Source organism: Bidens hawaiensis, unplaced genomic scaffold, assembly GCF_021521415.1.
Source record: "Bidens hawaiensis isolate Kalapana, Puna unplaced genomic scaffold, B.hawaiensis_p1.1 tig00002423_1, whole genome shotgun sequence".
NCBI classification, from domain to species: domain Eukaryota; kingdom Viridiplantae; phylum Streptophyta; class Magnoliopsida; order Asterales; family Asteraceae; genus Bidens; species Bidens hawaiensis.
Window position 1 is genome coordinate 1,031,487 of NW_027491133.1, and position 24,889 is coordinate 1,056,375.

A 24,889-nucleotide genomic window follows, 5' to 3' on the forward strand; every position below is an offset into this window, starting at 1 on the left:
ATAAAATCTATATCCAACGAGAACAAGGTATGCCCACAAGAGATTGCATTCTCTATCATATATGTTAATTTAATGCCAACCCAAGATCAACTAGTGAATAAGCATCATATAAGATAGTGCACCAAACATGATTATTCTACATGGGTTTTTGGTGCTACCATTAACACCATGATGTGATGTTTCATATACATACACATAGAGATATAATACAATATTTCCTAACTAGTGTGAGAATCATTAGGATAATTATCACAATCTTGTAGTGATTAGTATCTAGAAATTGACAAATTCGTAAATAACGAGTCAAATGAAGGCAAAAGAGTAACACCCCCCTCGTTTTTCATTTAAATTTAGTTCACCCATTATTTGAATTTTTGAAAAAAAAAATAATATTTATATACTGCCCTATTTTTTTAATAGTTATAGCATAAAATAAAAAAATCTTATTTAATTTGAGTTTATTATTATTATGTTTGAAAACACATTCTCTTCCAGAAAATGTTGATGGACTATGATTATAACGATGTGTCTAAAATAGCCAAAACATTGTATCAAAACCAATTATGATAATGCATCTAACAGTAAAAGACCACATCTAAGTTTTTCCATGACCAACACCTGAACAAATGGAACAATTACAATGAATGCATGTATTCTTATCATAATCTCACCATCTCGCAAAAGTCGCTTTTACATTGTCTGACTCATGTATGAATACACACAAAAGATATATATTTAAAAAATAAAAATATTTTTTTTAAAAAGTTACAAAATTTCAAATTAACAATAACTTAAATATGGTGTAAGAGGTATACATAAAAGAATAAAAAAAATATGTATCTGTTTGACCTTTTCATTATATATGTTTTCATCAATTTTTTAATTTCAAGTAATTTTTATATAATTTATTTTATTTCATAAATATATACTGTAAATTCCAAATTTTACCATCTTCAATTTGATAACACTCTTGCTACATTGAAATTTTAAAAGAGAGAAAAACAACAATTTTGATAGGGGTTGTACGTTTTATTGATTATAATAATAGTAAGTTTAACTCTGCTATAGGAATGATGTTTCTAAAGAAGCTGTAATATTAATAATAACGGTGTTTCTGACCTTCTATATAACGATGCGTCTAGAACATTACAACGGGCGGACATCTAATCTGTACAAAGGTGCACCCAATTTTCCTCACCAAAATTGCAATATTTGTAATGAGTTTTGGTTACAAAATTTTAGTTTTCTCATAAGAACGGTGCCTACACATTCAGCTTACATATATAACTGTGTATCTAAATGGATGCAAATACTCATCACACTAAAATACACACACTTCTCATGTTAGCACTTCCTATATTCTATGCTTTTAATATTAAAAGAAAAGTTTTTTTTTTACAATCAATAAGCATTGTGTCTATAGATATACATAATACATATATAATGGTGCAGTGTTGGAGGGTCCCTTGGTACCTAGTGCCTATTATACAAGCTTGTCATGAGAGGGAATAATAATCATGTTTCCTTTGATGAATTCTTGCTTGATTTCAAAAGCCATTTCTTATAGTGATCATATATATTCCACACCTTTGTTGTGCTTTTCTCTTTTATCCTTTTCATATCTAACTCAGCCATAATTACCTTATCAAACATATATAACCCACCAATACCTGAATCCATCATATCCCTTGGTTACCCACCCAACTAAGAAATCCACTTGCTTTTTTGTAACTTATCTCATGTATATAATCAAACCATGTCTTTGGACCTTTGACATATGATTTCATTTGGTTACTATAAACAGTCAAACATTACCTTCTTCTCTCAAAAGATTCCAAATTCCACTGTTCCATATAACTGTACAGTGTACATCACTCAATCAAGAAACTTGACATACCCTAGGGTTTCACTTTCATCAAGTTTCATATGTAAATACCAAACAAGTGTCTCTTTCTATTCTCTGATAAAATTGATGTTTAGAAACACAACCCATATAATACCCAACATTTGTCCACCAAAAGATTCTAACTTTCACTTGCATTCAAACACTCAGGTTCTAAATCAAGAAACAGGCAATCCACTAGCTAGGGTGTCTTTAGTTAAGTATCTTTTCTCATTGCTTATATAACTTTGAAGCACAAGCCATACTACACTCATATTCTCTTTCTTTCAATACTTTCTAACTTGATTTGTGCTCAATCAAGAAAACTAGCTACCTATAAAAATAGAAACCAAAGTAGGATCTTAGGTTGGTTATTTGAAGCAAAGCAGTTAGAAAGGCAATGGGGTACCTTCAATATTCAAGTACAAGTAGTGGAGTTAGCTCTCACTTGTATTCTCAAGCACTTCAAATGAAGTTATACCAAGCCTTCATATTTTCCATCCCTATACTCTTCTCCATAATACTATTTCTCTTGTTTTACTTGTTCTATCTCAAGAGGACTTTTAGCAGAAGCAATCCTTCATCTTCATCTATATTCCATCTAAGAACCTCAAGGGCTCAAGACTCTTCAACTCTCTCTCAATGTGTAAGTATATATAAACATCCCCCCTCTCTCTCTCTCTCTCTCTCTAAGATATAAAATATTGATGGCTATATATTCGTATAGGGTGAAATGGGACCAAAGGTAAACCTTGAAGATAAGCTTACTGTGATCTCGTTCGACGAAGATTTATACGCAAAGGAATTAACGTAAGCATACAACTTCATATCAGTGTGACAAACTTCTTGAACCATTATACCTGGCTTACTATCTTCACTGAAAATGTTTTTCCACAAGAATGATAGTTTGAAAAAAGAAAAGCCAAATATGATTGATGAAAAATGTCAATCATCCATGTACTAGGGAAAGTTAACGTACAAATTAAATTAACGTGCTAACTGTGAGAATCAAGTAGTGCAATTATATAATTACATCGTAGTGTAACTACACTACACTATAATTACACTATGTTGTATATATAATTACACTACTTGATTCTCATAGTACGTTAACACGTTAATTTAATTTGTATTTGATCCAAACCCTCATGGACTATTTATCTCTTACATTTACAAGACTTGATGTAACCAGTCACAAAATCTAATGGAATTCCATGAAAATTTAATGTGAAGGTGCTGTGTTTGTTTGGGCGAATTTGAGATGAAAGAAAAGCTACATCAAATACCATCCTGCCAACACATGTTTCATGCCGAATGCATACGAAACTGGCTCCATTCAAACACCACATGTCCACTTTGTAGATGTTCGGTCGTCAACACATCCAAAGGCGACCACCACGAGCCGTTGGGAGCTTCTGAATCATCCACCGTGATTAACATGGGTTCGAACTCACAAGGGGTTCCTTCAGAAAATAGTGTGGTCATATTTGAAGGGTCATCTAGTTCAAGCATGGACAATAAGTTATCTCAACCCAATGAAGAATTTGTTGTTGTCAATGTTCAAATCCATGATTCTTGAGTTAATTTGCTTGAAAGGAAATTTTGCTAGGAGGGTAGAATTCTCTTTGGACTAGATGAATGCGTGCATCGATGTACAAGTTGACTCATGACATTGTAAGACATCTTTTTGGCAAGTGAACAAAATGGTTCATTGCTATATATAATTTTTTTTTTTAAATATTAATCCTTTTATATATAACACAAACCGAACTACATCTGGATAATGGGTAAGCGAGCAACAAGCTGCGTCGCTATCCCCTTTTGAATCGCAAAGCCTATTCTACTAAATATAAATTCTTGGTTCCTCGGGCTCTGCGAGTCACTGTGGACCACCTTCATATGTATTAAATATTGCTATTTTTTTAATATGTCAAATGTTTAAATATTGCTATTTTTTTTATAATTATACAAAATGTATTCATATGTTTAATATTTCAAATGTTTAAATATTTCTTTCATAGTTTACAAATGAAGTCGTGCTTAGTTCAGTTGTTTACAAGTTAAGCTAGCTCGGCTCAACTCGTTTACAAACCAATCTAAGCTCGACGGATCTTGGCTTCCTTGGACTGAAATGGTTTGAAGATCAACCCCCCCCCCCCCCCCCATTTGTGTTTAATATAGCAGGCCCGGCTCCGAGAAGCAAAAAATATTTTTGGGCCGAAGACACAAATATTTTTGGGCCTCATGTAAAATAAGTATTTTGTTAGCTTTAAACAATTAAATTTTTAAATGGCCATACTTGGTTATGATTTGAGTTGTATAAAAAAGTTTTATATAAAAATAACCTTAAACATGTTTCAAATTGGACTAGAACCCACAACCTTTTGGTTGAGAGTAATACATCTTTGCCACTAAGCCAAACTAATTGTTATGTAATTGAGTTTAAACATTAAATATACATCTTGTTATTCATAAAAATACATATAAATTATTTTTTTTTTTTTAAATCTGGGCCTAACGGAGTGTCGGGCCGGGGGGCGTTGACCACCCCGCCCTCCCTAAAGGCCGGCCTTGAATATAGCAAGGTTTTGCCTCCTTGGACTGAAACGGTTAAATGTCCAAAACACAGAAAACGAATTTGGTTCTATCTTTTATTTTGAACTTTGCTATTGTAAGTGTTTAAATGTGTCAAATATATATTATACAAGTTCCTGTTAAACACATTACATTTTCTGGCACATATTGTATCGACATGTGATTCTAACTAAGAACACACATTCTACCTTCTACTTTCATACAAGTTACATATACAACAAACTTAAAGCACCTCCAAAGGCACATCTGCTGGAAGGTTTGCTCTTGGCAGACGACCCCCATCGTGGGGGAAGTCTGAAATATTAAGGTCCGGGTTTCAAACCTAGCCCGAACAAAGTGATGGGCGCAATTAAAAAAGATTAATTCACCCTTTAATTAATCAAAGTTTTAAAAAAAGATATATATTTTAATACATTACCGTTTTCAAACGGTTAAAACAAAAAACTTTATAATTTTATTTACCTTATTAATTACTCAATGTCGGGTCAAGAAGGATTCAGGCCGGTTAAATAACAATTACTGTTGGAAGTAATCAAACGTTTTGTTTATATATTATTTTATTTATGTAAAGTTTTATTTTTATGTACAAAATGTTTCATCTTTTATTTATGCGCGTTCTACTTTTATTTATGTAATGTTTTATTTTTTAATTTTAGACTTCAAATTTAAATTATATGATACTATTAAAAAATATATAAAATATAATAATATATTATAATGGTAATTTGATTTATAGAAATTAATTGTAAAAAAATGTACAATCTGAGATTTGTAAGAATTTTATTGTTCTGGGTGCTTCTAGCCCCCAAACTATCAAAATAGAACCTAGCGTTGCTAAGTTTATATGTTAGTGAAGAGGTTATGGGAGTTGGAAAATTTGTGGTCAGCTTGACCATCTGCCCCCCTAAAATTCTTTGACTTCTTAGAAAGTCAAGGAATGCATATTTTCTCAGTAACAAGTTACACATATGCTTTATGAAATTGATATATTCATGTTTGAGAATGTTGCCGTAGAAATTGTAACATTTTTTTAACTATTTCACAAAATACAAGTCCACTCAAGCATAGACTCTCCTATATTTCTTCGGCCTCCCTAAAGGCGTACTCATGTATTCTTCGGAAAGCTTTTACAAACACAATTTGACCTTTTCAGACAGTCAGCTCAATAAGATTTTATCATATGCATCCTTCAAATATTCCAAAACCTGAAAACGACTTTTGGGTGGCCTCGGCTACTTCTCTAGCATCACTTAACGATATAAACGATTCGAAAAAAACTCTTATGCCATTTGTTTGCTATTTTCAAGATTTTGAGCAGATTCTACATATTGTTCAGCAAGTTTCTTAACCTTTTCCCCTTCCTTAATGAGGAAATTGGCACTAGTATCTTTGGAATGGTACTTCATGATTTTGTCGGTTGTTTTTGCAACGGCCCATCTGTACTGTTCTACTGTGATCACCCCACTCTTGCACAACGGTCTGATGTGCTCTTTTATGTATGCTTCAACCTGCAAATAATTCCAGGATAAGCTTAACTAGAACCATGAAAATATGAGAAGTACTAATTTGTTTGTTGTCATAGTGTGCCATTGTTTTATAATGATACAGCCACAACATTCCAAACAGATTGTATCTTGTTAAAAGCGTAAAAGAACCCATATTTTGCAAAAATCAACAATTTTAAGCAATGTTATCTTATTTGAAAGAATGTTAATCAATGAATGCTAATCAACTGATTGCTTATATAAACTGTCTTCAGAATATTAATTTTATACTACGTGTATAATAACTGACTTTTCTTTGCATGAATAAAATAAATCCTATGAGATTTTTGGTTATAAATTCTTTAATTTAGCAATCTAAATGCCAATTGTGGATTTTCTTGAAACGGAGATCATAAGATAGAGAGACCAGCTGCATCAGGAATTCAAGAGGTTTAACCAGATGCTTACTACTTTAACAGTTTAACCCATAGATCAAACAAAGACTCCAAAATGCCTTTTACAAACTCGCATATCAACTTAGAGCTAAACATCACCCTAATATAATATTGTTGGATTATGTGCTACAATGCAACACATCAATGTAAGTGTCAATGCCATACGAACCTAAAGGGGTATAGAACAAGCAGCCACCGATAACCTTACTAAAGATGCTTGCTATAAAACTTACTAATGTTGCTTGCTATGTTTTACAACACGGAATGATCAATCCCTAGTACATATGTTAAATTACACAAGTAATCAGTGTGAAACAAATAGGGTCAGACGTGACACCTAGGCTTGGCAAAAAAACAAATAGATCCATAATGAGAAATAGACTGAAGATCCATAATGGTAGTGTGTTAGATTCATCTGATAACGAATTATATGAAACTTTGTGAATCATATTTGCTCGGCAAGATAACAAAACAACCCTTCACGGGACAAAGTGAAATGGCTGGTGATTTACTAGAACTCATACATACTGATGTATGTGGACGAATTCGTACAGACTCTAGAGGCGATTAGAGCAAACTTATGAGAGTTGTGGGATTGTTTCTCGGCAGTGGTGAAAGTGGCAATTAAAGCCTTAGTGAATGGTAATGACAAGTTGCGCTGCAACAAGGTCTGAGATACATCTAGTCATTCGGAGCAACCGGATCTAATTAGGTTTTCCATCAAAATAGGTTTGATTGTTCTTATTTTGTTGTAGTTTGGTCTTTTAACTATTGTAAGATCATCATGCTATGTAACCCCAATATATACCCATGTTGTAACGGACTGACTTGCTGGCTTATATTGAGTTGTACATATTTGTAACAAACACTATTATCGTATCCAAGTAACACTACCTCCTTCAAAAAAATGTCAAGGGACTCGTTATGGAACAAAGTACCACAATGAATATAGGTGACAACTTTGACCCATTTGGGTATAAATGGGTTTTTTTGGGTTGTATTGTATCAAATGGGATTAAAAAAATACTAGACAAAAAGGAAACGAATCGAATGGGTTCAAGTTTCGCAAAGTATATACAACCTCCTAAATCTCGTAAATTTTAAAACATATTGTTTCTATAATCATAATTAATGCATTTGCTATTTATATAAAAAAATGTAACTAAGAAACGGACAACAAAGTGTATTTGAGCCAATCCAATTTAATTGCTTCCACCCGAATCCCTTTAGACCCATTTCCCGACCCACCTATTTTGATGTATCTAACAATGAACAAATGTAATACTAACCTTCTTGAACACAGAACTGCGCTTGTCAGACTGCTGCTTCTTGTCAACGTGAGCTTTCTCCTTCGTTTCTACCTTGTCAAGAGGCTTTCCATTAGGTGGATCACATGCCTTGGATTCTAGGTTTGGTTCTTGTTCACCTTTTACCTCTGTGTTATTATTTTCAGTTACTAAATCAGGCAGCTTTATTTCAGGATACTTCTTAATAAGAGGTTCTTTATCAGGACCATATAATTCTTCACATTCATCTTCACCTCCTTCATTTATTGAACTTTTCTCCTTTTTATCATCTTCATTTGCATTTTCCACTTCAACTGGTTTTTCATGATCCTCAAGACGCCAACCACTATTTTGACTTATCAAAGTCAAGTGTAGAAAAAACCATTTTTATCTTCGTGTCATCTTGTTGAACAGCCTTAGAGGTTGTAGCTGCACTAGCACCGATAAACTCATCATCCTCCAAATCATACTCAAAATCTCCATATATATCAAGCTCAGGTTGTGAAACCATTTCAAACACATTATCAGGACCATCTTCATTCGTATCCTCAGTTTCATGCGGACGTGGACTATCTGGAGGAGAATCAGACAAAAGACCAGCATTTCTAAGTGCTTCATCAACATCCACATCAGAACTAGTAGGATGATCATCATTGGTTGCAGTTTTTGGGTCTGTATTAGGGTCCGAGTCTGTATTAGGTTCCGAGTCTGGGCCAGTAGTAGAATCCACAGTAACTGATCTATGTAGTAACTCTTGGGAGCACAAATTGACATATACTAATTTACTATTTGATCTATCGGCAACTGCCTTTTCAATGTTAATGGCATCTGCAACAGCCAACTCTATTTCTGCAGATGGCCGAGTGACTGGAATAAGTTTTTTTTCAGAAAATGCTCCGTGAGACGGTAAAGTTGAGCCTATAAAACAAATTTGTCAGGTCATTTCCGACATTCTATATATATGCACATTGAAAACACATATTACCTGCCTAACTGAAATTGGGATTTTATTATGGCGACTAGCTGCCAAACTTGGTCGCATATCCGCCGGTAGTTTAGCCTGTCCAAACAAACAAATTGAAGCGGTTTGCCTAGGTCAAACTGAACAAAAAGGCTATCAAGGTTAATTATATATTTTATAGAATCCAAAAAGCTTAAAGCCTTCTAAATCGTTAACAATTTTTATAATCTTATATATTTTAATTATATATTTAATAGAATCCAAAAAGAATGGACACAAAAAGTGTCAACGGGTCACCCCAACCGACATGAACGCAATCAGGTTTTGTGTTGACATACCTAACCCGTTTAAAAACCAAGGTGTGTTCAGGACCATCTGTATAATTAAACAGGTTGTAATTGGGTTGACCTGCTTAACCCTTTTAGATCAGGTCGACCCGCCAGCCTGTGTTGTTAAACAGGCCGACCCAATAACCCATTTATGACCCGTTTAACCCATTTTTTTACAATCCAGCAACTCGATTACCACGTTCCCAACGCGGTTATTACCCGCAACCCGTTTGACATCTTTAGATAAATGGGTTAGACTGGTCGTGTTTGGGTTACACAATTTAAGTGGGTGCGGGTTAGGGCTAATATTTTCGACAAAAATAAAATACGGGTTGTTTTCAGCCCGAACATTTCAACCTGCAACCTGTCAACCGGCCAGCCCGACACGGTTAACACCCCTAAATTCAAAGTTATCTGCAAGAAGCGATAACAAAATCTTGGCATACCAGTAGAGGATAATTCCTTTTAAGCACCGCATTATCCTGTCCTTGTGAAGAATTGCTTCCGGAAACATCAGTCTTTCGGGCAAGCACCTCCAAAGCCCATTTCTTTTTATCAACTTTAATATCACCGGATCCACTACCCGTCTCCTTCTGGGCATTCTTAGGGGACCTACCAGTAGATCTGGATGATCGCTCCAAGCTTTTATTAGGGTTTACTTTCCTAGTAGCAAGTTCACCCTTTTTGCATGGAATAGCAGCCTTGGTCTCCTTACTATTAATCAAGGAACCAGTTATTTCTGGAGTTTTATCGGTTAGGGAGGAAAGTGGTTTAATATCAGCTTTTCTTGGAAAAACAGATGTATCTGCAACATACAATCTTGAGAGAAGCAAATTAGGGGTCTCTACGTTATTTTCTTTTTTGATTTCCGTGACCTCGGGACCCTTTCTTAGTAGATCAAGAACAGATTTTAAAGTTTCAATTTTTTCAGGTTTTGATACTTTTGAGCACCGGTGCTTCCAAAACTCAATCTCACAATCACGGGTCCATGCTCGTTTCCGTTTTCCACCAATCCCGTAAATTTTCTTGGTTAGATTCTCACGTACAGTTCCCTTCTGTAACAAGGCCTTCTTTGCTTTAACATCTAACGGTGGTGGTCTTTTTGTTTCAGTTCTTTGACCAGTCAAAGCAGTTCTGAATGCAGCCAAAAGCTTTGGATCAAAGAGGTTATTTCCAACCTCTTTAGATGATCTGTTACGTATTGCATCTCTAATTTCTTTCCTTAAATTTTGAACTTCCACTAAAGATTCTTTATTTTGACTTGACCTCATAATCTTTTTTATCCTCAGCCCAGATGAGGTTTCTTCAGATCCAACTCGCTTGTGGTATGTTCCTTGAACTATATCCCTTATATCAGTCTCAGCCTTTCGCTTTTTCACAATTCTACCTCCAGAATCATTGGCTTCATTTATAGATCGAGCAACTCGACTTCGGTCGGTTTTAACAATCTTTGAAGGTGTACTATTCTGCATCTTTGTATTGGTTTCACATTCCGCAGCACTTCAAAAGGTATTATCAAATAGCATATCAGATAGAAGAAAAAAATACAAAAAAGAGCCACAAAGATTGTCATAACCATCAATATTTGAATTTTGATGCTAATTTAAAAACAAAGAGACACAAAGATTGTCACTACCATCAATATTTGAATTTTGATGCTATTTTAAAAACATTTCGTGTCCCCTTTTCATGAATTTTAGAATTAGTTACGAGTATTTAATAATATTACAACTATATTATTGAAAATACTAATCTTTTGTTTTTAAAAGAAAGTGATTTAATGTGTCATAAGCTTTAAGAGACACTTTGGGTTGCTAAGGTTTTAAAAGTCACCCATCTGAGTCATTAGGGTAATTTATAACCCAAATTAACCCATTTCCAGGTAAAAAAAGGTCGAACTTGCATATTTATCTACATTGAAACGCAATATTACATCAAAGGGGATGTAAACACTTGTGTAGGGCATGTTATGATACACCATAGTGTCTTGTTATACGGATATACAATACTAATGCTAATAATGCATGTCTTATCAATAGAATAAAATATGTCTCCGGATTGTAGTGTCCATTAAGGTATCTTTACGATTTTTTATTCCATCACCAATTTGTATCCCTTTGGCCAGCGACTAATTATGAAAACCTCAAAATCAAATAGGCATTCTCCATTATGACAACCAAAATCCCCTTTGTCATACATTAAAGAAGTAGCAGATGAGAAAAATAACCTGTAGTCTCGTTGCTTTCTCTTTGCACCTGTGGCTGTGACTCCACTAGCTTTGTTCGTCTTATTAGGGTTTTTGTCAGCTAAAAGTAATTAAGAGGTAAAGTAAGGAACAGTTGAATGATGAATTTATTTAAAAGCCAAAAGCTAGTTAAGGAACAAGTGTTCCCAATAATGCTCTTTCATGAAAAGAGCCTGGAAGGAGTTCATACCTGGTTGCCTACACACTTTAGAAACTTTCTTCTTTTCCACTTCTCCACTTGTTTCGCTTTTCTCTAGGTAATCATAAATATTGAAGCCATAAGCATTACAAAACACTTTTTGCCCAAAATTTATAATTTTTCTATGAACTAGAATGTCAAATACGATTACAGAAATTTATTTACCAGACATGTTATTGCTGTTTTATGCATGAGAGATTTAATATAAACTATTTAGGAGGTTTTATGCATGAGAAATACACTCAGTGATTTTCAACCCATTTGATCCCTTTTCATAATTTTTTTTTAAATTGTACACATTAGAGATAAAAATAGCCTGAATCCGACCTATTTGAGAATAAATGGGTCCAATCTTGACACCTCTAGACTCTAGTTATCAATGCTTGCTAATATTAGGAAGGACACTCAATGCCGCAAACATAGCATGGATAAAAAAGCATGCATGCAGACTTACCAGGCATGTTATTGATGTTCTTGTCATACAACTCTGAACTAATGTTCGGTTCAGGGACACTTGGTTCATTTGTTTCTGAAACCAATGTAGAGGTCCCTCCTTGAGGTAAACAAGCATCTAGTTCCACTACCTCTATCTTAGGTTTCTTGATAACATCATCTAACTGTTTTTCTGATTTGGAAATATCTTCACTAACATTTGAAGATGACAAAAACATTTGACTCATTTCTTCATTCTCTTGTTTCCCTTCAGGCAATACAACCAGCGGAATCTTTAGCCACAACAATAAAATATAGACAACATGTCCAAAAATATTATATGATCATACCAATTTCCATATCCATGCTTGTATATGAACTTGACAACATGTCTTGATTGGTCTGTTGATTCCCATTAATATTTGAGACAACAACAGCTGTCTCTCCTGCATCAGCAACAGATACCGACATGTTCATAGGAAAAGTGGACCCTGCTAAATGCTCATGTTGGTTCATTGGCCCTGGTTCTGATTGTTTTGATGTCTCATCAACTATACACCTGTGTAAACAACATATTAATGATGTTTTAATTTGATATTCAAATAGAACATATCTCATACAAAGCTTGTTAACAGTACCTTGGGCACAACCATGAATTCTCACAATTCGCATCAGTATCAAATCCAACACATATTGCATGATACCTATTTCAAGAAAGGATATTGTAAAGTGAAAAATGATATTTCATATGTACAAACAAATATGATCAATTCAGAATTAATAACTATACCACAAATCACATGAATCACAAGCAATTGAAGTATCGAGATCTGGATCTTCTTCAATATTTACTGACTGGCCTCGAATTTTGCAGCTGTCTCCTTCCAAGCAACTAACTGCCTGCATCATAACAGTATTATAGACAATATCATCATAAATAAAAGAATCGGCTTCTTTATAAAATGTCACACAAGCATCAAATAAGAAACTTCAATCAGCTTGGCTAATATTTTTGGATGTTTGCTATGTTTAACTTGCAAATTACTGTACAATCAACACATCTTTGTTTTAATAAAACTTACATTTTCATCAATATAGTAGGATGGAAAAGAAAGAGTGTTATTATTCCCTTCAACACTCCAAGCTTCATCATTGTCATCATTACTGCGTTTGAGAGGAAAAGTTAGATACTGCTGCAAACCTAAACCACTTTTTATGCATATCAAAATTACTAGCACAATAAGTGGTTCTAAATTAACCAATGAAAAAGGAGTACCTTAAATATGATGAGCCATCATCAAGCTGGATGCCACCGATAGTATCGTATACCTTCATTACAATCAAATTTGAGGATTCTTTTAGAACCAAAATATTGGTAAAAAAATGCACTCTAATAATTACAAACACGGAGAGTGCACAACTCACAGGAACACAAGTGATTGTTTGAAATTCATTCTGGCAAAGTGGACATAGGTTCGTGATACTTGCCCAGTTGTCGATACATGTAAAACAGAACCTGAATTAAAACAGCAATGTCAACACTTATATGCAATGATAATATATCAACAAAAAAGATCAATGGTTAAATATGAGAAACTATACCAGTGCTGACAGCAATCCAAGACGCCTCTATCAACAACAACATCCATGCAAATCCCACATCTTTGACCTTCATCACCCTCAAACACTAGTTGTTCCTACATTTTTACAATTGTTTTTTTTTGTTAGTCCACTGGCTTCGTTTCTAACTTAAAAATACAATTTAGTTAGTGAGAGTTGATGTAAGTCCACAAGTTAACCTGAATGGGTGATACTAAAAGGTGAAAATATGTGTTAGCCTAAGTTGACTCTGAAATATTCACTGGTCAAAGCGGACTAAAGGAACACATTTCAGATTCATATGTATCATGTGCTAGTTTAGCAACATGTCATCTGTAATGTGTTATTTATTTACATTATTATGTATAAAAATTATAAGTCAACTCTTATGCCTATCGCGACATCTTTATAATTGGTGCAACTTCTGTTTTTTAATTGTGACCGACATTAAAATCATGCTCTACAATGATTTAAGTGTTGACTGAAATTCTTTAGAATGTAGTTTCTTATGTTTTACATTTATCTGCAATAATTACCTCATATGATAAAAACAAAAATAAAAAGTTTTCCCATCATGGTAATTCATATACGATCCCAACTAATGCATTTCACTGCAATAAGATTTTATTAGAATTATGAATAGAACCACTATTGATGAAGCACCAATATCAGCAACGTAAGTTTGTTTTTTTTTTTTTGGGGGGGGGGGGGGCACTATTAATTATCATTTGTATTTTTTTCCTATCTGTTATAAACAACTCAATTTGAATTTGTTATTCCAACTAAATGAAGGAATTTTAAATCATTCTGGATTATTATGAAATATCAAAACAGTTATAAATACAAAGAACATAATGTATATAACTTTAAACATATGTTAAAGAAAGAACCTTGGTTTCTAAATCTATCATCATGTAACCTAAAACAAAAACAGATTATCACGAATCATGAAAATCATTTTGATCTTAATTAGAGTTTGTAAGATTTAAGCTTAACCTATGTCTGCAAGTTTAAGTTAGGTCAGTGACAAGTAATAAACAAAACGACTCGGTTTTCTCAAACAAACTGTTCTTAATCACATTATCAATTTGTGCTGACGATTCCATGGTTTCAAAAGCCACAGTTGATGTACTGATCTAGCATACATATAATATATAATCATTTCTATTGACATATTCCTATAGCAATTATACCAATTTTGAAGTTGAATTTGGGGCAGAACAAGTAATTATATCAATCAAATTCTAGTGATCAATATAACAAAAACTAAATCAAACATAACAGATACTGACATTATTAAAATCTTCAGCTCCAAAGGCGTAATCATCCTGTACTGCGTCATTAAAAAACTCAAAATCCATATGTTTGCATAAAATTAACTGCAAAATAGAGCAATTAGCACCGAACGAAGTCGAATTTCATGATTGTTAACAGAAATTAAATCACAAACTTGGGAGTTTATTCATCTGTCAGCATACCTACCTAGGGTTTAAATGCGATCAACGGAGATACTTGTGCTCCAGATTCAACATGAAGAAGTTGATTTGATTGTGTGTATTAGCGTGTATGATTGATGAATCGTCAGGCACCGACCAACATTTCGCAAATTTGCAACGGCCTAACGTAACCCAGCTATGTTTTGTTATACAGAGGCCCAGTTTTATTTGTAAGTGCTCAAAAGGAAGGGTTACGGTTACGGACCGGTAAACTGGTTTATAAGCCGACCAGTTATTACTGTTTAGTTTGTGTTTAATAAAAGAACAGGTTTGAAGGGTGTGCCCGAACCGCTTTCAGCCCGGCCCAAACCGATGCGTATAGGTTCGATTTTTACACAAGCAAAGCCGGTTTCAAGCCTGAACCGGTTTGGGACAATCTGGTTTTAACCGGTCGTTGACTAAACTGGTCTGGTTTATAACCCGAACCGATTTGAGCCCATTAACTAGTTTGTACACATTATTTTAACATACGTATTACTAATTTTCATAATATATATTTTAGGATTCTTATCACTTTCAAAGTAAGGATTTGACTAACTATTAATGAAAAGCCACAACTACAATTATATTTAAAGGAGCTTAGGCGTAGTGACATTAACATGAGATTGAGAAAAAATAGTGTAGGTTTAGAAGTCGTATTAGTGAGTGTGTTTGTAGGTTCAAAATTGTATTCGAAGGAATCAAGATTTGATAAGAACTCGAAAGAAAGCGAACGAGTTTAGATATCTAGTGGTTCAAGACTTTTTCACAATTCCAATATCTACGAAGCCATGACCGTTTATATTCGCTGCTAGCGCATGAGTTGTTGATGCTCTTATTTACATAATGTTTGTAAGGTCGTTTTTCCTTTGCTTTCCATTAGTTTTACTTTTTACTCTTTTTTTTGCTAATTATATGTTTGTTTTCCTGTCAAATTCAGTTTTAGTATTTTGTGTGTGCTTCAATCTACACATACTTCAATACTAAGCTTAATTAGAACATGTTAGAATTACTCCCTAGGTCACAAGACAAAATTAAAATAACTAATTTGCTTGTCATCAAAGTTCCATTTTTACAAAGTTAAAATATAACCACACCATTCCAATGTCGCCTTGAAATGTAAAAGAACTTATAATCTGCTAAAATGAAGAAATTTAAACAATTTTATCTTCATATATGATGGTTATTTAAGCAATCTGACTTCCGAGTTTCGATAAATCATTTCATTTAACATGAAACCTGTTAACTATCCTAAGCTCCTAACAAACATACATATATCGATAAGTAGTTACAAAGTCAACCTAGCATGTCCAACCCATATGTTAAATCAGCTAAACATGGTCAAATAATTGAACAAGAGTCAACTTTCTCACAACAAATAATCAGACTTTTAATTACTAAAGCTTAAAATGGTTGACCTCAAAAGTCAAAAAGACAAAGAAGTCAACACAAATGCAGCAATTTTAACCATCCGGTCAACTATAGACTCTAGTCTCCAAATGCTGATCACACCTCCACCACTGATGAAGTCCATGAGCATCCTTAAAGTCAACGGCAGGAGTCAGATTAACGGTCAAATTAGCCGAAGGAAGAAGATGAAGCGGTTCATGAGATTCTTTCCCAATTGCACTCAAGAAAACACCCGAAATCGAATGTTGTGTTGCCAACCGTTCGACCCCACCCGCTCCAATCTCATCCATCTTTTTCCGGTGTTCAAAATACCCGATATACTCCGAACATATATGATCCATCGGGTTCACACATAAACACGGGACCCACCCAGCCAATGCAAGAAATGAATCTTCCGCCATGTTTCTTTGTTGGTTTGCATTCTTGAGCTTTGCAGCAACAGCAAGTCCCGCAGTGAGAAAACTGCTAGCGATCCGGATCCCATGTTTGATATTCGGGTCTTTAATATTTTCAAGCGGTGCGGAAAAAAACGGTGGGTTTAAAAGATACGAATCTAAAAAAATCCCGGTTTTTGCCATTCTTTTTCCTGCAAGTAATGCCATGGCCGATCCTAACGAATGACCTGTCAACCAAATGTTTGACTTTGAATTTGATGTTTGACTTGCAACCAGGTTTTTAACAGCTTGCATCGCGATCTCGAATCGTGAAGTTAAATGCAGCCCGTTTTTAATAATGTGGATGTCGAGTTCTAGGTCCCTAGTGAAAGCATTGCCTCTTATTAATGTGCCACGGAAAGCAATGACATAAGATGGGGTGTGTTGTGAAGGCGGGTGTTTGGATTTGTAGATAGCACCGAAGATACATGAATCGGAGTCGTCTATGAGTTGACTTTGTAAGTCAAACTGGAAGAAGATCCACCATGGAGGAGCAAGAGCTGCTGATGCTTGGCGGTCCCGCTCTAAGATGTATACTCCTTGAACCAAGCATGCTGCAACGGACCTTCGATGGTCTGGATTGGTCCTGTTGTCATTTGACATTTAGACTACTTTGATTTATTTCAAATCTGTAAATTTTGGTGGGTTCATAAACATGTCAAAATGAATAACTTTTTGAGGGTAGAAATAAGCAACTGAGTGTGCATGGGTCGTTTTTGGGCTCAAACCGAATATTTGGTCTTTGGGTTTTTCAAAACCATTCAGTTTCGGTTTTACCATTTAGGCTTGAAAACTCTGATCCAGAAAAAGAAAAAAAAAACAAATACAATTAATTTGGACTGGAAACTTCAAGCAGTAAATTTTTTGTAAATTGAAAATTAATTGATAAAAAAAACTACACATTTGGGATCAAATTTTTGGGCTACACTAATTTCTTATACATTACTTAAAATCGGTTATTCCTTGGTTAATTTGGTCTGGTTCGGTTTTCTCTGTTTTGGTTAATTGGTTGATAAAAAACAAAAACCGCTTTGTTTTTAAGAAAAAAAAAACATAAAACCAAACCACCAATGTTTCATTGGGTTCGGTTTTTTCATTTTTTGGTCGAAACCAAAAAACCAGTTTTTGTTTTAAACTTAAAGCCAAACCGTCAGTTTTTTATTGGGTTCGGTTATTTCGGTCCGATTACGTCGGCTATTCCGTTATAGCCGAAACTATATTATTACAATAATAATATGTTTTCTTGTAGTTTAGGAGGTTGTATGCATTAAAAGTACACTAAAGTTACCAATCCGCTTCGTTGATGGCTTAGTTTTGTTATCATACCAATTTGACCTGTTATAGATAAAAACATGACTAACAACTAAACAGGTTGAAAATGCATTTTTTATTAGCAACTGTTTGAGGGTCATCAGATGCATAACATTCCAAAAATGGCTATGCAAATGGTAAAAAGTAAAAACTGTTTCATGATTTGAACAATGATCTATTAATAAACAAAAGGCAAAAAACATTACCAGTCAATGCTAGTCAGATGTGTGGGCCCAGAAAGCTCAAAACTTTCCCTTTCTGAATATATGTCATTCTGATTCTCAATCTTACTGAAAGTTAACAACAAGTACAAAACAAATAAACATATGTTAACCAAATCATAAATTCAAAATGCATTTTGGTTGAAGTCAGATCACAATGAAGCAGCTAATAATGATTAATAAATATATCTAATTCTACAATATAAAAACAAATCAGCAGCATACAAAGATGGCAAAGGATTCTCCCACACCACCCTGGATCTTCATACACCATTTTTTGTCCTATACGGCTCGTATAGGGCTATACGGTCGTATAGGACCTGAATCGTGTCAGAGGTTGTCTGTCATCGTTTATTGTGCCTCGTATAGGCCTATACGGGTCTTATAGGCCTATACGGCCGTATAGACACCTTTTTTAAAAAAAGAAATGATGACCATATATACAATATATGTGATTTATACGGGTCGTATTTGGCTCGTTTATAGACACTTTTTTTTAAAAAAAAATGATGACCATATATACAATACATGTTATTTATACGGGTCGTATTTGGTTCATTTATCTTAACGGGTTTAAATGTTGAGCTCAAGCTTAGCTCGTCAAAAGCTCAAGACTGTCTAGGCATACTTGTTGCTTACATATAATAAAAATTTGAGGTTTTTTTGTCATCTAGTCAACATACATTAAAATAAAAATGCACCCCAAAATTTGAGGGTTTTTTTAAATCGTTTTCCGGCAGCGATTAAGGCAGTCTGAATGTTTCTGCAAATGTTTTCTATACGGTCGTATAGCCCTATACGACCGTATAGCTTTTATTTTCTATACGGTCGTATAGCCCTATACGACCGTATAGCTTTTATGGTTTTGTCTGAATGCAATACGAGACATTTAATGCCTATACGGTCGTATAGGCTGCAAAAGGCTGTTTTTTTTGTCCCATTGTCAGGCATGTATACCCTATACGACCGTATAGGCCTATACGAGCCGTATAGGCATGTGGGGGTGGTGTGGGAGGATCACATTCCTACAAAGATATGTATCAAAGATCTATTTCCTGCAAATGGAAACAATTTGAACTCCAAACATTGTAAACAGTGTTGCAAAAACCGTTATTAATCGGAGACTTGTCAGTAGTCGGGGAGTTACTTATTGACCTTTTACTAATCGATGATATTAGTCGGTAGTTGGTCAAACTCAGTCAAAAAACGGCCCAAATCCGTAAAAAATCAGGCCTTTTTGTACTTTTTTTATTTTTGAAAGGCAATCACACGTTGATTTTCTCATGGATTTTAATGTTATGTTTAAAGTATTTATGTGAACATTAATATTTAATTTTTCAAAAGTGTATGTATAAAAATTCCAATCCGATTTAATTGCTAGTGAGTACCCCACTGACTGACTAGCGAGTTGTACAACACGGATTGTAATGTACAGCACACAAATGCATTGGATCATCGATACAGAATGCAATCCCCCCTGACCAAAACCAATTTTGAAACCATATAATAAAAAATTTTCAATTTGACTGCGTAACCAAGATCGGGCATTTATAATTGCGTAATTTTTAATAACTGCAAAATTGAGATCGTTCACAAAATTATTCAATTTGTCATAAAATTTCGGTCTGAGAATCCAACAATATATAGCAAGTAATTAGTGTTTATATATAAAATAATACAAAAGAGATGAAATAAAAATCAAAATGTACCTGAGACTCATCGGGAAGAAGATCTGGATGCCGTATGGATCTCCGATCGGTGAAAACTGGACGACGGATTTTGAAATCAATATATTATTATTTTGGGTGAACGAATAACTCCCTCCTGGCCTTGTTAGTTGGGACTTTCTACAAGCAACATCATGGTGTGTTACGTCATCTATGGTTACTTTTTCCTTTAAACATTTAGTTATTTATATTTAACTAGTTTAGTAGTTTTGTACCCGCTGCCTTGTAACGGTGTATTGACATGCATTCGGTATTTCGGTTGGTATGTGCGATAAAACCCGACTGTTGCGATAGCGGATCAATGCGAATTTCTTCGAAGTCAGTTACGTTTGTTATGGTATTCCGGCCAGTAAATCCGAACGTAACAGCGACGAGTCAACACGATGCCACTCAGTGTTTTTATTGCGTTTGTTACGGTACCAAACTTAAAACAAAAGGTTTACATATTTAGAAAATAAATAAGAAGACATTAAAATAATTAAAAATAACTTTATGAAGGGCTCTTCTGATATTTATCTTGTCTTATACGGAGTAGTTATTTTCCAAGTAGAAATGATGTTAAAATAAGAGCTTAATCGAAAAATAGTCATTATACATATTTTTTGAAAAATAATGACAGAAATATATGACTTGGTTAAGGAGGACACACTATTTCATTTGTGTATGTAGTTTTGTGTGTTATAAGTGCTTCTCGTCTTCTCAATAAGGGAGGGAGGGATACTTTTCCAGACCAAGTTCCACTAATAGTACACTGTCATGTCATTTATACTCTAAACTATCACTAAGCACCTTAAACCAAAGGTATCACTCCTCTTAAATAACACATGTTTTTTCAAATAATTTACAAAAGGTGATTGATGATTATGCATGATATACTAAGGGTCCACAAACAACTAGAATTTACAACTCAAATACATACATTTCATCAGGTACTAGTACCCAATTTTGGATACCACAATTTTGGTTAAACAAAATGCGTCAGTGTTCTCTTTTTAGGGTGGCATGCCGGTAAGAGGTACCTGTAACATCATTGGCAAATACAACATCGTCCCACTTTTAGGCAAATCTCACATCAGCCGTTGACAAGAGAGATCCTTGGTTCATAAGTAAATGTCCTGCCTCTTCAATCACCAACGCGTTTTGGGCTTAGTTGGCTGTGAAACACATGAAAACTCCACGGTTAAGCGTGCTTAGGTGAAAGTAATATTAGGATGGGTGACCTCCTGGGAAGTCTACATCTGGGCAACCAAAAACAAATCCGTAAGCTCTTCGTGGGCAGAGCGGACAATATTGGTTGTGCGAGGGGCCGGATGTTACAGTACCTGCAGACACCCCCTCCTCCCTAAAAAGGGACTCAATAAAATTGAATTTGAAGTTTAGGGGTGTTGCTAGATGAAATCCTGACTGATCTTAAGCACTTGAAAATGTTATCTTCTTTTAATATTCTACTAGTAGTGTATGTTCTTGGGTTTTAAGCTTTAGGTTTGCTTCATGTTTAAATGGGTTTTGGAGACATGGATATGGTAGGATGTCCTTGGGACCAATTTGTGACATCCATTGGTTTACATCACTAATTGATGTTTCTTATGTTAGGGTTAATTAATTGGTTTTCAAATAAGAAAAAGAATTGCATGTAAGTGTTTAGGTCTGAGTTTAGGAATAACTTTTATGTTTAGAACTCTAATAATTTGATTACACAACGTATGTCTATTGAAGAAACGTGGATCTACTCACTGGTAGCAGATCTACTTTCCTCGGGTTTCGATTGTACTATTTCACCGATGGTTCTTCTGGATCTGTGTTCTTCCACCTACAAAATGAACAAACGCCGTTAACTTACCCCTCAGAAAGGGACAGAGGGGTCCTCTTTGGGGTAACCCTCCGGCGTGAGAATAAGTATATGGCGGAGAAGATAATAATGTGTGTAAGGGAATCCCCAGAGTATTGCTTAATAGCTGAATACTCTTTGATTGTGAGACTGTGTGTTTGTATGTAACTGACTGTGAGTGAATGTAATTCAATATGATTGAATGTGATATCACTGCCTGTAACTGTCAATGATTGAGTATGAATGTCCCCATCAAAGTGGAGTTGATGCTGTATTTATAGTGCTAGGGTTTCCACTGGTTGGGCTCAACCTCGTTGGCCTCCTCCAATCGCACTGCGCCACGTGTCCTCTGGGACACCTGGCGCTTTCTCGTTGGTTGTAATCACGTGGTAACACATGTGTCATGCTGAGTTGTCGACCTTTCATTTGGCAGCTGTCAACATCAGCATATTCTTACTCCTTAAAAAGATGCCTTCTGGAAGGTTGTCTGACGTGCACAATCAAGGTTGCCCTAATCCTGATTTGGATGAGGACGAGGTCGATTATGTGCATGTGTGATATGCGCCAATCCTGAGGATGCGCGAGGTCTTCTCTTTATTCTCACGCGCAGATATTTCATGCGCAGATGTGATATGCACGAGCATGTGATATGCGCCGCGCGCTGATGCGCCGCGCGCATATGTGATGCGCGAGCATATGTGTGCCTGGGCAGATGTGGTATGCACGAGCATGTGATATGCGCCGCGCGCTGATGCGCCGCGCGCATATGTGATGCGCGAGCATATGTGTGCCTGGGCAGATGATGCCTGAGCATGTTTTGTATGCGCCATGCGCATAGGTTTTGGCTTTGTGCCTTCATAATGTCTTTATCTTGTGGGTTGACCCGCCTTGCTCGGTGTTGAGGCGGGTACATACCTCTTCAAGCCCCCCCAGTCTAATGTGTGTCTTATCTCGCGCGAGCGCGGTAAGATAGATATTAGACTTACTGATTTGGTCTTTTAAAGGCGTTTTGTCGTTTTCTTGGTTGTTTCCATCGTTGCGCGAAGTTCTATCCATTTGGTTGAAAAGAAGGGTCCAAACACGTGGTTGGTTGGTGGTGTCGTGCGCCGTAAACGTGTCAGACGTTTCGTGTGCTCGAGGTGCTACAGTTGCCTTTCATGTCCCCTCGCACAGCTGTCTGGAACACGTGTCGCGCTCTCATTGGTTTGCACCTGCGAGTGGGGGCGCGTCTCTGCTTCGTGGCAGGTCCGTTACGTTTTTATGTCCCCTCAACAGTGTTAGGGACACGTGCCGCGCCCTCGTTGGCTTACACCTGCGAGTGGGGGCGCGTGAAATCCGATCAGTTACCACTTTTCTCTCTCCTGGGCCTATAAAAGCAGGCCCTTAGGAAAAATTTTTTATCTTCATCTTCATTGTTGCTAATTTTCGAATTTCTGTCTTTCATATTCTGAATTGAGTGTTTTCATCGTTTCGAAACTTCGATTATCTGCTGCTGCAGTTGTATGTCTGATAGTTCAGACTCCTCTAACCCCTCAATCACCTCTATTGCCTCTCGAAGACGCCGTGTGAAATCTGTGGTGATGTCGACATTGAAGCAAAAGGGCAAGGGGAAGAGGGTTGTTGAGACCACATCGGAGGAAGTAGGGAGGACCAAGGCCACGAAAAGGTGGAATGAAATCCCCTGCAAGTTGAGGCAGGCCGATCTCGACAGCCTCATCTCGTCACAGGGTTTTCCCGCCCTGTTTGGCTGCATGTTGCCTGGGTCCGGGCAAACGGCGGCGGACCCGCCTGCCGGCTATATTTCACTGTACACTCATTTTTTCGCCCACTGCAACCTTCGTCTTCCGATGACAAGGTTTGTAGGCGCGGTGTTACGTTTTTTCGGGATTCATATATCCCAAGTCCATCCGTTTGGACTTGTGCGCATGACTCATTTCGAGTTCATGTGCAAATCACAGCGCGAGGAGCCCACCCCTCGGCGCTTTCAATTTTTTTACAAGCCCAAGATCCAAGATTCTTGGATCTCCTTTATTCCTCGCAGTCAGAAGGTTAAATGCAGCACCGTATCATTCAAGAGCCTTCATGACTGGTCTGAGAGGTTCTTCTACATCAGGGCTGGTGTAATCCCCATCCGCATGACGATGCGCGCGATCGATTCTGCGCCCGCGGATGCGGATGTTATTAAGAACCCAACCGGCGCCTGGGTTAAGAAACTGACCGCCGAACCATCTCCCGCCAAGAAAATTCGCGAGGAGGCGCTGGTGGGGGTCGGCATGAGTAGGCTGTGGGCCGACAGCGCGCTTGAGCCCGTTATCCAAGTCGACGGGTTGTGTAAGTTTATTTCATTTCTTTATTTCTTTTTCTGCGCGAACATAATCCTTTTGCTGATATCACTTGACTTGTTATTGCGCAGTCACCAAGGATTATATCCACGCCGCTTATGATGATCAAGTGGAGGGTGGCTCCGTCGCGCTTGGCGCTGGGGAGGTTGGTTTCCCAGATCGCTTCGATGACATGTTCATCCCAGTGGATCTGGAATTTGACTTTGATAGTGACGCGCCTGGTAAGCCTTCGCACTTATGCTTATTCCTTTAAAATACCAAAGTTTATTAACAATTCTGTTTCTTGTATTTGCAGATGCGCTCGAAAACTATGAGCTGGAGCTCGCGGAAGAGGAGGAGGAGGAAGAGGAGGCGCCCCTACTAAAACGCAAAGCTAAGGGGAAATCTGGCGCAGGGGCCAGTAAGAAACAGAAGAAAGATGACACCCCTGTCGCTCATCCCCATGCTCAAACGAAGGGACCTAAGGAAACCCAGGTGTTTACCACCAAGGTTTCTTTAGCTTCCCTGCCTGTGAGAGTGGGCAGACCCCCTGTCCACTTGAGGTATGGTGGCGTCACCTCCTCCGTTCGCGCGGCTGAAGAGAGAAGCGGTGCCGCGCCTGCGACAGGTATACTTTGCTTATCTTCATCTGATTGAATTATTATTAAACCTTTGCTCCTTTGAATGTTTGCAGG

General features: G+C 36.4%; 2 protein-coding genes and 1 pseudogene across 3 annotated transcripts; 1 reads left to right on the forward strand and 2 right to left on the reverse strand.

Annotated features, from left to right (window-relative positions):
* Window positions 1–1,914: 1,914 nt before the first annotated feature.
* Window positions 1,915–3,571, forward strand: LOC143619276 (putative E3 ubiquitin-protein ligase RHA4A). The gene is made up of 3 exons (XM_077091244.1): window positions 1,915–2,528; window positions 2,610–2,692; window positions 3,116–3,571. The coding sequence occupies exons 1-3, from the start codon at window positions 2,283–2,285 to the stop codon at window positions 3,459–3,461; spliced, it is 675 nt and encodes a 224-aa protein (XP_076947359.1). The 5' UTR covers window positions 1,915–2,282; the 3' UTR covers window positions 3,462–3,571.
* A 1,810-nt stretch (window positions 3,572–5,381) lies between these two features.
* On the reverse strand, window positions 5,382–15,016 carry LOC143619348 (uncharacterized protein At4g10930-like; annotated as a pseudogene). The gene is made up of 16 exons (XR_013151173.1): window positions 14,950–15,016; window positions 14,760–14,846; window positions 13,471–13,565; window positions 13,294–13,384; window positions 13,145–13,197; window positions 12,951–13,032; window positions 12,659–12,768; window positions 12,507–12,572; window positions 12,219–12,427; window positions 11,891–12,136; window positions 11,428–11,490; window positions 11,220–11,298; window positions 9,439–10,492; window positions 8,688–8,762; window positions 7,706–8,620; window positions 5,382–5,985 (listed from the first exon to the last, which is right to left on the reverse strand). The product of XR_013151173.1 is annotated as an uncharacterized protein At4g10930-like (transcript).
* Window positions 15,017–16,160: 1,144 nt separating this feature from the next.
* LOC143619277 (GDSL esterase/lipase At4g10955-like) lies at window positions 16,161–20,045 on the reverse strand. Its single transcript, XM_077091245.1, has 3 exons — window positions 20,028–20,045; window positions 18,304–18,387; window positions 16,161–17,372 (listed from the first exon to the last, which is right to left on the reverse strand). The coding sequence occupies exons 1-3, from the start codon at window positions 20,036–20,038 to the stop codon at window positions 16,418–16,420; spliced, it is 1,050 nt and encodes a 349-aa protein (XP_076947360.1). The 5' UTR covers window positions 20,039–20,045; the 3' UTR covers window positions 16,161–16,417.
* Between the last annotated feature and the right edge of the window lie 4,844 nt (window positions 20,046–24,889).

Coding starts and splice junctions, on each gene's coding strand:
- LOC143619276 (XM_077091244.1), top strand. CDS start 2,283: ATGGGGTACCTTCAATATTCAAGTACAAGTAGTGGAGTTAGCTCTCAC. Junction 2,529..2,609: donor CTTCAACTCTCTCTCAATGT/GTAAGTATATAT, acceptor ATATTCGTATAG/GGTGAAATGGGACCAAAGGT. Junction 2,693..3,115: donor TTATACGCAAAGGAATTAAC/GTAAGCATACAA, acceptor TTTAATGTGAAG/GTGCTGTGTTTGTTTGGGCG.
- LOC143619277 (XM_077091245.1), bottom strand. Junction 17,373..18,303: donor CATCTGACTAGCATTGACTG/GTAATGTTTTTT, acceptor AAATGACAACAG/GACCAATCCAGACCATCGAA.